At 30.4% G+C, this 19405-nt stretch overlaps 1 protein-coding gene across 3 annotated transcripts in view; it reads left to right on the top strand.

Moving 5' to 3' along the window:
- The window catches only part of LOC142323088 (uncharacterized), a 162982-nt gene that overhangs the window by 76343 nt on the left and 67234 nt on the right, over positions 1-19405 (top strand). For all 3 annotated transcript variants that reach the window (XM_075362262.1, XM_075362261.1, XM_075362260.1), the window contains exons 13-15: positions 3524-3676; positions 4182-4902; positions 6974-7290. In XM_075362262.1, the coding sequence (XP_075218377.1) occupies positions 3524-3676; positions 4182-4902; positions 6974-7290 (1191 nt within the window). The remainder of the gene's footprint in view (positions 1-3523; positions 3677-4181; positions 4903-6973; positions 7291-19405) is intronic.

Below are 19405 nucleotides of genomic sequence, written 5' to 3'. Positions count from 1 at the left end.
AATATCCTTTTTATTAACACAAGCTAAACAATAATATTTATTCTGTATAATAATATTTGTAACTCTCAGTTTATTTATATTTTATTTCGCTGTCGGTGCATTTTTATTTATTTGTTTTATACTGTTGCTCAAGTGGAAAAGGAATTTATTTAAAATAAACCTGTCTACATATTTTACCATATACTAATTATAAAATTATTTACTACTTAGGGCGTATGCAATTTATAAATATTGAATTATTTAATTTGCATCAGGGTATTAGTATATGTTAGATATTATGTTTTCTGTGCATAATGTTGGAGTTAGTATCACAAAATAGGTAAAATAAGTAGTCAAATGACTACTAACATATTAATAGGTAATAAAATTGTCTCCCCTTCTAATGTTAAGTCTGACATTAAAATAATCATCTATTCAGTATATTTTTAGGATGTTGCAGTTCACAAAGCTGAGTAAGAAATATTTATTAAAAATCAAAGAAAAAACAATTTTGTCAACTGGTGAAAACGATTTTTCAATGATTTAATTTAAAAGTTTAATGATTTTTCAGTGTTATGAACTAGAAAAAAAACTTGAATAGTGTTGTAAACTATATAAATTAAACAATTATTAACTGTAATTATAAGATTAACAACTTACAGTATGAATACTACGTAATGTATGAGGGTTATTTTTTTTCAAGGTCCAATCGGTCACGAAATTAAAACCACAGTGAAAATAAAAAATTTTTTATTTGTAACAAGTACTTACATAGTTACGCTATTTCTCTACATAGTCGCCACTCTGATTTAGACATTTGTCGTAGCGTGGTACCAACTTTCAAATACCCTCGTCGTAGAACGGAGCCACCTTTGTTTTCAGCCATGTTTCTACACTGGTCTGCAGCTCGATGTCTGAGCCAAAATGTTGTCCTCCTAGCCAGCGTTTCATGTGAACAAAGAGATGAAAATCGGATGGAGCCAAATCCAGGCTGTATGGTGGGTGATCAAACACTTCCCAACGAAAACGGTGCAGGAGCTTCTTTTGTTACAGCTGCAGTGTGTGGCCGAGCATTGTCATGGAGAAAGACAATGCCTGATGACAACATTCCTCTCCACTTATTCTTAATTGCCCTTCGTAGACGTTGAAGAGTCATGCAGTATGAGGCTGCAGTGATGGTCGTGCCACGTTCCATGAATTCCACCAAGAGAACTCCATTCCGGTCCCAGAACACAGTAGCCTTACACTTTCTGTTGGAGAAGGTTCGCTTGAACTTCTTTGGTTTACTGGGAGAATGAGAATTCATCCACTGTTTGGATTGTTCTTTTGTTTCTTCAGTTTTGAAATGGGCCCATGTCTCGTCCCCTGTGACAATTTTGTTCAAAAAATCTTCTCCTTAATTGTGGTAGCGCTGGAGAAATGCTAGGGAGGCGTCCATTCTGATTGTTTTGTGATGGTCGGACAGCATCTTGGGAACCCATCTCGCCCACAGTTTGCGGTACTGAAATCTCTCACTCACAATGGTGTGAGAGCTGACCTTGAAATTTCAGGAAACGAATCACTCAATACAGAAATTGTGAACCGACGATTTCTCGAATTGCCTCATCCACTCGCTCAACGAGCTCATCGGTTGACACTCACTTCCTTCCCTGACCGCCTGCATAATGAACATCTGCACGTCCTACTTTAAAGTTCCTGCACCATTGTTGCACTTTGCTGTCGCTCATTGAAGTTTCACCGTACACATTACTTATTCGTCAATGAATTTCGGCTGGAGATGCTATTGTTGTAGACATGTTTACGTGCTAGCTGCATTTTCAGAACTAAACGAAGTGACACGGCGTGATTGCAGGCCATACTAGAGACACTGAGCAACATATATGCACAAAGATCCATCTGATTTTTGCGCAGGTTTTTATTTTGCGACCAATCAGACCTTGAAAAAAATAACTCTCGTATTTCCTTAATTGATTGTTAATTAAGACTGCTGAAAGCTTCAGCAGCAAAATATTTAGTGGAAAATTACAAAGAAAAAATGAGAAAATTTTCAATCTTGTAAATCAAGTATAGCTTTACACTTGTTCATGGTAAAGAATTAATGTTATACCATTGTCACATTTTTGCCATTTACAAAAAATCACAATTTACTGTTTTCTACAAGTTGAGGAAGTGGTGAAATTGTGATTTTTTTTCTCTGAAGAAATGCAGACTTCTGTTTATAATAGTAATGTTTCCTTTCAGTGCCTTAAGGAAGTTTTATTGGAGATATCAGTTTTTTTCTTGGTGTCTACTGTTATTCCTCTTTCTTTTGAATACATTGATTATATTAAGTATGACACATTCAAATTTCTATCTTGTTATCTTCTACGTGTCATACTTTTTTCTTTATTTTTTCCCCTGTGTGCAGTGCAGCATCAGGGTGTCCATTCAAATGTTCAATCTCTTCCTATCATCTGCCACTCTTTTCATCTCGATTAGTTCTATCCCTTTCTGTATCTGTTTCTTCTAGTCATCTCTCCCATCGCATATATAATTGTCCTTATGTACCTTTTTTTTCCACCTTGGCAATCATTTGTCATTCATGTAAACCTTGTTCCATATCACTTCAACTACCTCTTTTGGAGATCTTAAAAAAATCCTTGATCCTGTTTTCCTTGTAGCATTTCTCACTCTATTTATCTCTTTCTATCTCACTCTTATACTCCTAGTTTTCCCAATTACTTTCCAGAGAAATTTCATTTCTGTACTTCTTAATCTACTGGAGTGTCACATCATTGTTAATGCATATGTTAGTATGGTGGATTTAATTTGTATATCTTCATTTTTGTTTGGGTCACAACTTCTCTTTTCCATACTATAGAATTATTTATTTGGGAAAACTGCCTTTATATTTTGTTGTCAACTTCTTTCTCTATCTTTGTTGTAATAAGCTTTTCTTTCATTTTCTTCTAATTTTCACTGAAGATATTGAATTTATTTTGCTGCTGTACTGTTATTTCACTTTCACTTAATTGCTTAGATTACATAAACAAACATATATATTAAAAACATTATTTTTGGTCTTTCAAACAATAACAATTTTTCTTCTAGTTTGTAGTCTGTAAATTATTCCATTATTTTTGTGTTCTTGGGGTTATCAGAAAAAGCCATCAAGTAGTTAACAGACTAGTTTTTGTTATTTCATACTTAAAAAATTATTTGCCTTGAAGTGTAGATTTTTTGATTTTTTTTACAAGTTTAATTTTTTTTTAATGTATTTGCGCTCAGTTATTTGTGTTATGTAATTTACAGCTGTATATTAGTTCAGGGTTCATGAATTATTTACCAGTCTTTATTAACTTATCACTTTATCAAAGCTTTGCTATACAGTTCATAATTTGATTTGTGTGGCACCTCTAATTTTTATACCAGGATTCAGTATGTACGTTTTGTTTTTTATAATTTATTTATATTGTATTAATAATTAATTATGTAACTGCAAGATGTTTCTGTTTACTAGGTATAAAAATTAATTCATATACATTTTTTTTATTCTTTATTTTAGCACTACAAGATACATTCACTGAATCTTTACCAGTGTGTGTATTGCATTTATGGGACTGATACCGAAGAAGATATGAGAGTTCATTTGTGTACCCAGCATCCTGATAATGTACCAAAAGGTATAATGCGTGTTGACAAAAATCTGCATTTACAGGTATATATGTATGCATTTTTTAAATGTATTTTATTTAAATATATATATCTTATTTATGGCATGGTGTAGTCCATTTGTGCTTATATAACAAAACTTATGAATGTTTCTTCAGTTAAAATAGTTGAAACAAAGCAGATTAAATGTTTTACACTTTAATTTAAAAAAAAGTTGATATGTAAAAAGATGAACATTATACAAAATGTTCACATTTACTAGGTAGGTTTATGATTACTATTTAATGTAATAGTTCCCTAGTAAGAGTATTGATTAAGAGTAGGATCATCTATACAAAGGAAAAATGAGGTATTTATTGTTTGTGTTTGTGCCAGGCTACAGAATTTCTACCAATGAGACTTTTCTCCCTTTTTTAAAGGTAAGGTAATACCTATTTTGTACTGTTAGTATCCAATAATTATATTATTAAAATAATAGTATAAATATGGAAGACTTCTTGATATTGAAAAAAAGAAACTGGAAAATTTAATTATATGTTTGTTCCTTTCAGGAGGGTTTTGATGTCGAAGAAAGTTCATTTTCCACAAAACTGGAAGATTTAAAGGAGTGTAATTTTGATGATCAAAAATTACTAGAAAGCTGTATTGTGACTGATGCTGCTGATTTTGATGAAGTTGAAGAAATAGTTATGAGTACTCCAGGGGAAAGATCTGAAAGTGAAGGTACTCTTGATGAGGCTACTGGTATTTTCAAACCATTGAACAGTGAAATCGAAAAAGCTGCGACACCAATCGAACAGAATGCAGGTTTACCAGTTAATCCCAGTGATAAAAGCCTGCCAAGTAACATTCCAGTTGCATACTTGAAAAATGATAATCCTTGTCCTAAAAATGATGAGGTTTATGTTACACCTGAATTGCAAGATCCATTAGATGATGAAGTACAAATAATCAGAGTAGCAGGAATTAATCAGATGAAACGACCTAATGATATGTCGGAAGCTGTTGAACCACCTAATAAGAAAATGGCATTGAATACTAATGCGATGGACCAGCCACAGGATCCTCTTTATCTTTCTGCTGAGAATATATCTCTAAATAGTTCTAACTCATCTCCCAAGATTATTACCCATGAAAATGAAAACTCCTTTAAAGCAGCTGATCTTGGTCCAGATAATCTTGAATTGAGACTGCCACTTATTGAGAATTCTGCTACAAGAGTGAAAAATCATATTCCAGTGGTTGAAAACCTTTTTGGCTGCGGATATAGAGGTAAACTTTCTACACTTTGCTCTTATTCTACCAGTTCCTAGTCCTTTGACCTCTATTTTTCTCTCTCAGCTTCTTAGGAGGACCTGATGGCCCTAATTTCATTGTGTTAATAAACACAATTATCCACCTGCTTTTTTCTTTTTCTGGAACTAATTGTCTTTCTTTCTTTAATTATTTATGGCAAATCCTACAACCATAAACAGTGAATCATTATTGCATTTCTGTAAGGAATACTAGTATATATGTGGGTTCTTTATGTTCAAAAAATTTCTTCTATTACTTTTCCTTTTAACTGCTTAGGCTTTAGCTTCCTGTCTAGAGATTACAGATAGAGCAGTGATTCATCTAGAAATATCTATATACCAGAAAATCTTAGTCCTCATTTAAGGATAATATGGTTTGTTGTAGGAAGAATTTCCCAAATTAGTACTCGCTTTTTATTTTTATATCCTTGTACATCAAATAAATTACACAAAGTAATGACTACAGCAATTGCTTTTAACATACTGTATAAAAAATAAATGAAACTTTTTGCCTCAAAATAATGGTACTAGTTGCACTGAATTCAAGTATTTTCAAATTGTTAATAAAAATTATGGCTTTTGAGATTGTTCCCCTCCACCACTCAAGACACACCGAAGAAACAATTTTTTTCTACTTAAGAAACAAGATTATACTGATATTCAAAGAGTATAAAACCAGTTTTCATAATTGTGTTATCATCTATATCAAACAAAGTAATGGTGATATTTAGACACATAAAACCATTTACTAAACACTTATAACAGCTAATTACATGTCCACAGGTATGCAAACATAGGATGTAAACTTAGAACTAAAGGTTGTAATGTAAATGCAGTGACTTAACACTACACACACACACACACACACACTCACTCACTCACACTCCCACCCTCTCCTTCTCTCTCTTTCTAACAATGTGACACCTGTGGTATAACTTAATTTTTTTATTGTGTTTTAAATACTTCTATTTTTTAAATTATATTAATTTTGTTCTTATAAGTGCAGGAAATTGATAATCTTTTGTGGGGAGATTGTAGAGAACACAACTTTAAGTGTTAGATCACAGTGTACACCACTGTAGTGTGTATATTGAGATTGTAAAACTGTATTCTGTGTTGAAAATTATTCGATTATTCTAACTGTATATAATTTTTTTAAATTTATAAGTGATTGTCAAATCAGTAAAGGACATTCATTTAATTGTTATTCTTTAAAGATCAATTAAATGCATATGTTATTTATAAATTTATACCTTTCCTTTATTAATGGTAAATTGTTTCAGTAAAGTCAGTCCAAACAAACTAATGTTGTAGAAAAAACCCTTTTCTCTCAGACTAAAGTAAAATAATGAAATAGAAATTTCACCTGCATGCCTTATTAATAAAATAAATGTTTTATACTGCTGGTTAAGTAAACAGAATAGTACTACTCTGTGCTATGGAGCTGGCTCTCAAGAAAACACAAGAGAATCCATATGTGCTATGAAAGCAGGCAGTCAGCGTAGTAAGTGAATGGCAAAACAAATGATTTTTAAGAACACTACCTGGACAAATTATTTGACATAAGCTTAAATAATTTGTGTTTTATACTCTCCTTCTTGAACCCCTTTACAGCCATTTCAGTTTTCTGACAACAAAGTTGAAAGTAATGTTAGTCAGAGTATGTAAAAAACCAAAAATCTTCTGTTCTGAAAACAAAATATTTCTGTTCATGATAACACTAATTTCTGCCTTCAGCAAATCTTAAAGCAAGTTAATTTATTTAAAGATCCTTGGTAAATTTAAAGTGCATCAGAAATACAGGCCTTAGAATTCCTCCTCTTCATTGGTAATGATTTGAATTGTTATCTAATGAAAGGATTAAGGATATTTTTGTTTAATTAATTGGTTTTCTCATGATTGTGAAAGAAGTACAGTTAACATTTCAGTATGAAAATCCTGAATGAAAGCAACTTTTAAAATTAAAATGTTCCGTTGGTAATAATTTTTCAAAAAGGTTGTGAAATCATAATAGAAGGTTTTCTAAAGTAACTTATGTTGTTTTACAGGTTGTGATTTTGTAAGTCCTGATTCTGATGGTCTTAAGGAGCATTTTAGGGTGTGTGATTATCAACGTGATGCTACCAAATCCGTCAGGTGCATTCACTGTAATAGAACATTTAAACGAGTGACAGGTTTGCTGGATCATCTGCATTCTCACGGTGTCAAACGCTTTTCATGCTCCATGTGTCCTCACAAAGATACAACAGAAAAAAGAGCTGTTACCCACATGAGGGATTTACATAATGTTTCTACTATGATGACATTACCTGTTGAACCGCTGCTATCGAATAAGGATATCCACAAATTTGTGATCTATCCAGTGGTAAGCCAACTTGATCAATAACTTGACATGAATGTGAATGATGATTTCTTATTTCTTAAATCCTTCAACAATAGTTTTTAAATATGAGTTAGACAAAGCAGTTCTCTTTCAAATTATTACTATTAAATGCTCTGTAGTTTTTGATGTGTGCTCTGTACCTTGATATTTTAATGTAAAAAAGTTCTACAAACTTATTTAACTTTTGCAGTTATTTCTATTGTACGATTCAATATTGAAATGTTATTAATTTATGTATTATTAATGATAAAGATTTGAATTACTGTGCATATGCATTTATTATTTATTTTTTCAAAAAGTGAGTATTATAAAATCTCTAAATATGCCCATTTGATTTACATGCTAATTCCTGAATGGGTCATCCGATCAGAATTAAATTTTTATGGACATTGTTATATTGTTAATTTATTATGGAAGTGTTAGGACAAGTCAAATTCAGTTACAATTTTGTGGTTTAACACATGATTATCATCAAACATTTCTATCTTTTGGTTAGTCTAAAACATCTTCACTGGATCCTCATTGATCCATTAACGAGTTTGTTTGCAGTACTGGTCACAGTTCCAAGATCATTACACCCCGTTTTTTTTTTATGTCAAAACATGTATTTGCTTTCCATATAGTGTCTGAATAATTAATTTTAATAATAATAATAAATTATTTTATCTTTCATTTCAATAATATTTTGTTCCAATAATGCACATCTGTTTTTGCTTTTTACAGAATACACATTAGTTTTGGATATAAATCCTCAGTTTGTACACTTTTTTTAATGGGTTTTCTATTTGTTTTATTTATTTTTTATTCTTATTTAATGTTTTCAGTGGAAATAAGTACATATGTACATGGAATTAAAGGAGTTAATAGATTTCAATATCAGTATCACTTAAGTAAACTATGACTGAAGTTTGTTCCACATTATTAGTATTTGATATGTACATTGAAATAATGAATGCAAACTGATATTTTATTATTAAAAAAAAAAAATTAAAAATAATTTATTAACTTATGAAGACTTTTACTTATTGGTAATAGAAACTCTTGCGAACTTTTTTTTAATGAATATTGTAATTTTATCATCATTATTGCCTTATTGATAAATTTGAAAGTACATATCAGCCAGCCATGAATTTAGTACATGTTTGATGAAGTATTATATGAATTTTATATGATTATAAAATAATTATTAATTATAATTTTATATTTCTCAATGAAGATCAGTATTTTTGTGAATTAACATATTTACTTAAGGCATGTTATTACTTTTAATGAACTATTTTGGTAATAATAGATGCATATCAATTTTATCTTGCATGTGCTATTCTCTATATGGTAAATTAATGTTGGATGTGTACAGATTGGTAATTTTCATCTGATGAATTATTGTAATGCAAGTTGATTTCAGGTTAATTCATTTGATCAATTAAATCTCAGTTTGTGATCGGTTGTATTTATTATGTGTGTTTGACTAGTATGTCCATTGTATGTTAATTCCAGTGAATTCTGGTGTTGACCATTAAGGTGATATCTGTGCTAGCATAAATCCTGTTGTATTTATTTTCTTTATATTCCTTAAAAATTAGGTATTTATATTTATGTGATGTTGTTTTGTAATACAGTTTGAAAAGTTAAACCACATTTTTATTGCAATCTAGGTGCTTTTATTCTGAAAATTATCTGCAATAAGTTTAAAAATGTCAAGTCTTATAATTTTGAATTTGCCTATTTGGCTATTTTTTTTTTTTTTTTTTTTTTTTTTTTTTTTTTTTTTTTTTTTGTTACAATTACCATGTCAGCTTTAAATATACCTAGTCAGGTGAATTTAGTCTATTGTAGATTTGATATATTAAGTTTTCAGGTATTTGCAAATCTTCCTTATTCTCTAACCGTCTGTTTAACTGATTGTTATTTCATACTGTTATCTTAAGTTTGGATGATTGATCTTCTATTTAAGTGTACTTGAAATAAAAAAAAATTTAATTATTTATAATTAAACATTAATTTTCTGATTTATTTTTTGAACATGACAATATTTTATCAATAATGTAATAATGTATCGTATAATAATAGTAATATTTTAAGTAAATAATTTACATCTGACAGTCATGTGAATAAATTCAGTTAATTTTGGCACATAATAACTTGTTTTTATAAAAACAATTTTTTTTTTTTATTTGTGACTAACATTGCATGGTTTTTTCCTCAAAAATTCTGTTTAATGTTTGTAAGGTATATCCTTTCAAAAGGTTTACTATCCTCTTCCTCTTGTATAATATGTGTTAGCAATTGTGTACAAGATGTTTTGAGGTGAGTGAAAACCATTTATAATACTGATTATGGAACTTTTTATATATTTATATAAAATTTTACAATAAACTGTCTAACATTTATACGTGGTTTTATTTAATATTCTTGTATAGTGCATGCACAGTTTGTTGTTTTTATTAACAGTTTGCACGCATGTGTGTTATTACTTTGTGACCTCTTGGTATTCATTTTTTAATAGAAATAAATATCTTTGTAACTCATGAAGGTAAGATGCAATCAAACAGAAAGTTACTGGAACTCAACTGCTCCTATATTAAAAATAGCATGTATTAATGTACATTAACTTACTATTATGGCTGAAATTGAAATTTCTAACAAAAAATAATTCATGTCATGTCTATATAAATTTGAAAAATAGTATTATTGTTATTATAGTAATTTACTTTGCTGTTATACTTTTTTTAATTTTCATTCATGCAGCATTCTTCTGCCGTTTGTGATTTAGCTTTTTTTTTCTTCAGTCACTTGACTGGTTTGATGGAGCTCTCTAAGATTCCCTACCTAGTGCCAGTCATTTCATTTCGGTATATCCCCTACATCTTACATCCCTAACAATTTGTTTTACATATTCCAAACATTGCCTACCTGCACAATTTTCCCTATCTACATGTCCCTCTGATATTAAAGCGACTATTCCAGGATATCGTAATATGTGGCCTATAAGTCTGTCTCTTCTTTTAACTATATTTTTCTAAATGCTTCTTTCTTCATCGATTTGCTGTAACACCTCTTCATTTGTCACTTTATCCACCCATCTGATTTTTAACATTCTCCTACAGTACCGCATTTCAAAAGATTCTAATCTTTTCTTCTCAGTTACTCCAATTGTCCAAGTTTTACTTCCATATAAAGCTACACTCCAAACATGTACTTAGAAAAATATTTTCCTGATTTTTGCATTGATTTTTTATATAAGCAAATTATATTTTTGACTGAAAGCTCATTTTGCCTGTGCTCTGCAGCATTTTATATTGCTCCTGCTTCATCCATCTTTAGTTATTCTACTTGGCAAATAACAAAATTCCTCTACCTCAGTAATCTTGTCTCTTTCTATTTTTGTATTCAGTGGTCCATCTACATCTAAGAGTAGATGTATCTCCCTTTTCATCCTCTTCGACTTCTTCTTCCTCTATAACACCAGTTTTTAATTCATTTCCTCCGTGTAACTCTTCAATATATTCCACCTACCTATCGAACTTTTCTTTCGTATTATAAATCGGTGTACAATCTCCATATTTGTTACATGAAAATGCAGAGAATACATTTTCTTGGAAAAGAAAACAGCTGTAGTTTTCCATTGCTTTCAGCTACTCAGTACTTTGAAGATTGAGTGATGTTGATATGGCCGTTTTAAGTCTTCCTGACCTACACTCTTAACGACTACTGAAAGAGCTGCTACCCTCTTTCAGAAATCATTCCTTAGTTTGGCTTGCAGTAGATACTACCTCTACGATATGGTTGCACCTTCGGTCCAGCTACTCTGAATCACTGAGCACTCAAGCCCCCTCACCATCGGCAAGGTCTCATGATTCATAGAGGGAGATTTAGCATAGTAAATTTAAAGAATTATTATATAAAATTTATTAAATTAAGGCTATTCATGCGCTAAAAGGAAGAGCTGACTAATGATTTAATTACTTGTCAAGTGCTATGCAATAATTTGTTTTTAAACACTCAAATACATACATTTTTTTCAATTTATAATTCCTTTGTAGCTTTTGTTTTGATGTAAGTGACTAATGGAAAGCCCTTTCCAAAGGAAGGAATCATGCTTGGGCTTTCAGTATATCAGTCGGTTTTTCTGTCAACTAACTGTTATTTCTTAAATATCATAGAATTTAAGTGTATATAAATTATCTATATAAAAACCTGTACTTCGTCAAACTTAATAGAAATGCAAATATGTATATTTCTTTCAAAATTAATTCTGTAAAACTTAAAATTTCCTTTTTAAAAGTAATTACCTTATAAAGCTTATGAAAGGAAATTGTATAATTTAATAATATTTTATTATGATAATGAGCAACAAAAATCAAATCGACGAGAATTAAATAATTATTATTAATTACATAAAAGGATTTATTTATGTACACAATATATATAATTAAATATCTATTATAACATATTGATAGCTGGCTAGCTTTTTGTTCAATTGCTCTTGAGCAGTCCTGTCAAAGAGTCCAATGAAAGCCCAAAAGCATTGTACTTTTTTTTGATTGTTGTATATGTTTGTTACAAGTAATAAATAAAATGTATAACGAATAAAAATAACAGATGTCGCAATTTAATTTTAATAAAAACAACTTTAACCATACAGAAGCCATATAGAAGTATCGTCAATTCTGTCCATATCAGTTTTAAAGTGTTTCCAAATAATTATTTCTTAAATAAAGGTGTATTTCAGTTTTTTGCTGTATGGTGAAAAACCAGTAGTTTAACATACAAGGGTAACTCAAATATAAACAGGATTTTATTTTTTTTTTTAATTTATGTATTGAAAAATAAAAGGAAAATATAATTAATTTTTTTACATAGTTTCCTGCTTTAGAATATTTTTTTCCTAGCGAGAAGGAAAGTTTTTTATTGCAGCATTGTAGAATGAAGCTGGTTGCAACAGGAGCCAATTGTGCACGAATCCCTCCATGCCCTCGTCATCTTCAAATCGTTGCCCTCCTAGATCTTTTTTAAGCGGCCCAAACAAATGAAAATCGCAGGGCAATAGGTCCAGGCTGTAGGGAGGATGATCAAGTTGAGTCCAGTGCATTTCTTCTAGTTTTAAGACCATTAGAGCTGCAGTATGGGGCCTGGCGTTGTCATGGTGGATGGCCTCTCAAATCAGTTTGTCTTGTCTTTTGTGGCGATGTACAGCCATCACCTTGTTCAACAGCTCACTCTAGTAAGCAGCATTGATTGTGCATCGCTCATGCTAAAAATCAATGAGCAAAATGCCTCGCAGTCGAATAAAACGGTTGGAAGAACCTTGCCAGCTGACAGTCGAGTTTTGGCTTTCACTGGGGCTGCCACCTCCCCTTTCCATCACCACTCCATACTGGTTTGTTTCGACTGGGGAGTGTAATGGTGAACCCACATTTCATCACAGGTGACAATCCGACTCAAAAATGCATCACCTTCTTTCACAAACCTTGCTGTAAGCCTCTGACAGACCTCCAAACGTGTGAACTTCTGATCTACAGTCAAAAAGTGAGGGATCCATCTGGCACTCACTTTACGGAACTGTAGGTTGTTTGTGATAATCGCTTGACAGCTCCCACAACTTATTCCGACTTATTCTCCAATTTCGAATACTCTCACCTGTCTTATCATCTTCAAGAAAGTCTCAAACCGCATGAATGTTTTCATCTGTAGTAATGCTGGTCTGAAGACAGCAATCATGTTCCTGATTTTCCAATTGTTCTTTCTTGTTGTCCTTCCTTGAACTCTTTATGCCAGGCAAACACATGAGCCCTTGACAATGTTTGGTCCCTGTACTGTGTAGTCAATCTCCGGAAAACTTCATTGCTTGAACTCCTTCATGAGCAAGAAATTTTATAATTATGTGGTGCACAGTGAAGGAGTGTTCCTGTTACTCCAACATCGTGAATGTTACTGATGAATTGGTTGGGAGTGTGGAATGGCCAGCTCTCCCCACTCGTAATGACTCCATCCAAGCATACTAGAAGTGTGGGCCCAGTCCTACCAACCATAGACAAAAACGCTCAGAAACAAAAATCCTGTTGATATTTGATTTACCCTCATAGTATAGTCATATTTTTATTACAAATGAAAATGAAATTTTGGCTTACGTTAGCACAAAGGTAAAATAATATCACGTAATCTAATTAATAATACACTTATATAATGTATAATCAATTATATGCTTAATCAAATCTACAGTAATTTCCCTTAACTATCTTTTTATTTGTAGATAAATTGAATTTTATAAAATAAGTTTATATCTGTATTATCAATTAACTGCTGTTTTGCTTGTTATTATCTTCACTTTAACCAATATTTAAACTTAATAAATATGTAAGCTCAGTATTACAACGCATCACTGACATTGGTATGTTCTAGTTATTTAGTGCATTTTAATTTAAATTTAATAAGTTGCTATATATTTATTATAATTTCTTTCATTAACCCTAACATTATTTTTTTTTTGTTTTTTTTTTTTTGAGCTTTTAGGGGCATTGACTACTATGGTCATTAGTCCCATCCACAACAAAAGGAAAATATGTTATTCCCTCCCTGTAATAACTCGCTACCAACGTAGTCAATAGACTTGTCTTGTCAATAAAGATAATCTGATAGTCGGACTGTCATAGAATTAAACCCCAAAAGAAAACACAAAAATGGCAAGGGTGTGTAGGGTCCTTACCACTTAAAAACAAGAAACCATTTCTTTCGAAACGTCAATCAATCAAAATTTAACATCCAGTTTAAACACCATTAAAATCATCATTACGAAATATGGGAGAACACCAATATACAATTTTGTGTCAAACATACAATGACAAGGGTGATAAGGGCCCTTGCCACTAAAACTCACACATCACTTAAAATAGATGTTCAGAGAACATCAAATAGACACTTCTTAAAACTTGTAATATTATACAAAACACAAATTATATTGAAAGAAATTTTCATAGGAACATAACATCAATTTCTCTTTAATTTTATTGCCTTGGTTTTCCTTTCGGCCATCCTTTTTTACTCTTTTTCTCCATCCTCCAAAGGGCCTCGATATTGACATCCATTGTGTCTTGAGTCCTCTGAGAGGGAGTCTTCAGTTCCCTCACCGTAAGTCTCTGAGGATCTCATTCCGCCGGCATCGGATGACATCGGCTCTGCTGGCACAGACAAAAGAACATTGCAGTCCATGCTGGATGCACTTACAGCTAGAGTTTGTGAGGTGGTCGATTGTCTCACCCTCTCTTCTAATGGTATCTGTACTTTCGGAGGTTCCACTATTGGTTTCTTAAAGTCCTCTTCTTTTCCAGAATCATCACTTCTGGTTTTGCAGATCCCTCGGGGGGGGAATTTTACCTCCTTCACTTTTACTTTCATTGGTTCAATCTTCTTATCAGTTGCTGATTTAGTTGTAGGATTATTATTTTTATAATACATGTAATATTTATAATAAATAATTTTTTTTCTCGTTTATTAATGGTCTTTATTAAGATGAGATTTTGATCGAATTATTCAGTTAATTTTAAGCTCCATTTTCAGTAGCGATGTATAATCTATTATTGCTGTGGTCCTTTTTTGGCACGCTTTGATTTAATGAAAAAAAAATTTTTTTGAAAAATTGTGAGAGAAGAGATTTGAAAATTGAAATTAGAATACTAGTCTTTTAGTAAAGGTGGCAAATAGATAGCTTCTTATTACAGTTTGTGTTGTAATGCAGTCTATTCTCTACATCAAGATATTCTATTTTGCAGTTTTGGCAGATTACTTTACAAACATAAACCTTATTTGCAAGACTATACACAAAGTAAATAATAGAATTTTTTTTTGCTTTCTTTTGAAAAGAAATGTAATTCTTGCAGCTGAGTGTAAGAATTATGTTAGTTTTTAATTCTATTTAATTTGGTTTTGCTAAAAACGTGTAGTTGTGCTTTAAACATGTATGCGGCAGCTACTACATTGTAGTACCGCAAGGTACTCACTTATTCTATTAAAAAGAAAAAACTTCACTGGATTTTTCAAGTTTAATCGGGTAGTACTGGTTAATTCATTCAGATGTAATAAACAATTGTAGGATTGAGTTAATCTCCTTAAAGAGAAAAGGAATCTATCGAACATTTTTAGCATATTTGTAGTTTTAAAATAGTGTGTTTGCATTTAATTGTGATTTTTCCTTTAGTCATTGTAACTATATTGGCAAAACAGAAACTGGCCATAGCTATATTCTTCTTTTTTTTCTCCATATCGTTCATTGTTTCATCCAACCATCTTTACGAGTTACTTTTGCTCTTTTTAGTATGCTCCTATTGTGTTCAATTCTTTTCAATATTCGTCTTTACTGTCCATCTGATTCTGCTGTGTCGTTTACTAGCATATAGCTATGGAATATCCTATTTTTCCCCTGCCCACAGAAATCTCACATTATACTAATATGATAGTCTGTTATTAAATTCTGCGTTTCTGTTCACAGTAACTTGAATACTAATTGTATTTTTATAACCGATTGTAAATGAAGTAAATTCTTTAGTGATTTTTCTAAAATTAATGATAATTTTTCTGCATTGCAAGAAGCGGGTTAATTTATTTGATTATTATAATTTATAAAAAAATATCTGTGTCCAGTTAATATCCCTCAACTTTTTAATATAATAGTAATTTTAATGCTTTTATTAATATTATATATAACATTCATCAGAAATCTATAATGTCATCATTGTCCTATAAGTATGGTAATATTATGCGGTTCAGTTATTGATTTTTGTAAATGTTAATAATGAACAGCATTATTGTTTACTATTGTTATTAAAAATTAATCATCACAAGTTTGTTAAATTTTAGTTGCGCTATTAGAAGAGGTTAAAACTTAATTCTTTTTTTTTTAAGTAAGATATACACCTTTAATATTTAGTCCTACAGTTTTTCTCTAATAAATGAGACCTTCCCCATCTTACGTATGTGACCAAATCATTGACTGAACAACTTTCTACAATTTTTTGTATTTATTCTCTCGGTGTGAAGCCAAGCTTATAATTTGTCCTTCAGTTGTACTGCACGATACATTTACAACAAAGTTGCAAGTGGATGATGGAATTTATATTCTTATCAAGATAATTTTTTCAGTGTTCATCTGCAGAAGTTCACAAGTAAGTAAACTTAACATCGGTTTTATATTTGCAGGCATTCCTTTACTTTCATTTGTACTTAATTACTAAACCCTTGGTTTAGATTTTATGTCTATATCGTCAGGGAAAGTATTGTTAAATGCAATGATAAAAAATTTTATCATTTTTTAAAGTATTTTTAATTTTAACTCTGCCATAATTACACAGACAAATTAATTGTCTATCAGCTTACATAACAGTTTTATTTATTAAATCGTTTTCTTACAGAAATAAATTACTATTGTTTTATTTTATGAATTATATTTATGTATATTTTTTAAAAATATTTTATAAAATATTCAGAGCAAGAAAGGCTAAAATTATCAAGATTATACTCTGATGATCAACGCATTGCGAGTCATTTTTCTTATCTTTACCTTTTTCTTTATCATTTATAACGTTTTCCTTGAGTTAGTACTATGGGAACTGTGTTAGCTAGCTTATCTGTAGTGTCACACTAGCGCCTTCTAATATCTAGTTCTATTGATTCTAGCTAAATATTTATGTACGCATTCAAAATTTGTATTACATTTATTTTACATAAACCGGTCAGATATGTATTTTACTATGTGAAAAATGCATATGAACACAGGTTGTTCATCTTTTAAATAAATATTCTTTCAACTATGTGTCGTGCTTTACTAAGAAAATTAACTATTGTAATCATTACAGAAATAGTGTTTCCATGTGCCTCTATCAATTGAAGCTACTGAGATGCTCGAACTTTCTCCGTTTAGGTGGTGATTTCTTGTGATTTGTAGTTACAGATTAATATCCCCTGATAATGACCAAAGAGAAAATTGAAGTATTCATTTTATTTTATTTGTATATTATTTCTTTGTACTTTTGGAAAAATATATATTTTATCTCATTCAAATCTCTGCCTTTGAGTCCTCATGTAAATTTTCTTTTAAGGTGCAATTTAGCCATTCTTCCTGAAGATTTCACTACATCACAAGATAATACATTGAAATTCCTAAATTTTGTTGTATACTTTTATATAAATTAATTATAAGTGATATGAGTAATACAGATAAAGACATGTATTAAATTGTTATTGAAATAAATTTGAAAACAAGATTTTAACTCCGGAAACTATTTACAAAAAAAAATTTTAAAACTTGAACCTGCAAATGGTGATTTCAATTGTCAAGCAATCATCAGTAGAAACTAAGAAATATATATAAAGAATAACAATAAAAAATACTAATGATTGTAAATAGTTCATACAAAACACCATAAAACATATATTTTAAGGTGGGTTTTCGGATAGAAAAAACCAACTGTTAAGTGTTTTATATATACTGTACATGCCAAAACTTAAATTTATAACTTACTGGTGTTCACAATGAACACTTACACACTTGCAGTGTATTAATGTTGTAGTGACCCAAGGATAAAAAGATATTGAATACAGGATTAGCATTAAATGAAAGTAAAGGATTACCTTATTTGTTGAAAATTACTTATACTTTTTTTAAGCATTTCGACTTTTTTATTTTGTTTAATGCTAATTTGTGTGCATGCCTGTGAATGTGTATACATATCATTTTTTAAATAAATATTAAAGTGTAGTACTTAAAAAAATGTCCTGTAAGATTGTTTACTTCAGACAGTAGTGATTTATAGTTTGTGGAATCTCCATTTCAGGCTTGGGGAAAAGTTGTTTCGTTGTGATTGTCATATATGTATCGTGCGTCTTCCAGAGTAAAAAAAAGAAAAAAAAATTAACTTTTTTTTTATCCAATTATTATTTATACATTATAAATTAAAATTTTATTTCAAGTTAGTGAAAAGTTATGAAATTTATTCGTATATAAAAGAAAGAAAAGATAATTTGATAATAAAAGTTTATATATTTTTAAATATGTGTTAAAATATTATATGTGATCTGATCTGAGGTAGCAATCCCTGTGAATGCATTTATTATTCCCTGCGTACTTTACCCATTCCTTATCTATTATCATCATTCCTTAAATGTGTACTGTGACAATATCAGCTACAATATTGGGGCTTCACCTGCAGCTGCTTTATCTGAAATCTCTTTCCTATCTGAGGATTATAAACATAGGATTCCTGTTTTACAGCCCAGAATAGTGTATACATAAAAATGTGAAACATTAAGTAATTATGTTTGAAGGTAGACTTAAAAAGATTCCAGGAACAATCATTTTTTTATTGTCAGTTCATCTTTTATTTTTTAAATAAAGTTGTACAGTTTAAGAAGTAAAGAATAAATTTCTTCATCTACCATTTAACAAAAGTAGGTTTTGGTTTCATTGTACAGCAGCATATTTTGATAATTGATGTTTTATGGTAATTTATTTTTTTTTGTTAAAAGTATAAAATAAGAACTAATCTCAATCTTTTTTTTCAAAATAAACTACTACATTGTTGGGGTTTTTAAAGAGTTAAGTAGAATTATGTGAAAAACAATTAGGTTATCTTTGAATGAATGGCGGTGACCTAACTGTAGAATTTACAGTGTTGAAATTAAAATTGTGGAGATGAACATAGGTAACTTTAAGATAAATTTTAATGATTGCATGAATAGTAGAAGGTTATTTCCGATTAGTGTCATGTGATATTTTGAGAAATATGAAATATGTATTATGGTAGAATACAGCTGAAGTGTGTGTGACACAGTATAGTTTGTTGTAACTTCGTTTTTTCTCCTCAATTGTTTGTTTATATGTAGGTTTATTATTATGTTTAGATTTAGATGCTTGCCTTGAAAAATTATGTATTTTTAGGTGATTGGGTATTTGTTTGGGTTTTTCTTGATATTTTCTGTGGACTCCTTCAGTAGTTTACTTTAATTTAATATAATTTTTGTTAGTCACAAATATTAGACATCAGAACTTAATCAAGTACTACAATATATAGAAATAAAGTTTGTGTTTTACCAACATGGCTGTCAT

The sequence above is a fragment of the Lycorma delicatula genome, chromosome 4 (assembly GCF_047948215.1).
Source record: "Lycorma delicatula isolate Av1 chromosome 4, ASM4794821v1, whole genome shotgun sequence".
In the NCBI taxonomy this organism is placed as follows: domain Eukaryota; kingdom Metazoa; phylum Arthropoda; class Insecta; order Hemiptera; family Fulgoridae; genus Lycorma; species Lycorma delicatula.
Note: the sequence above shows the minus strand (reverse complement) of the source record. Positions and strands in the feature narration are given on the sequence as shown.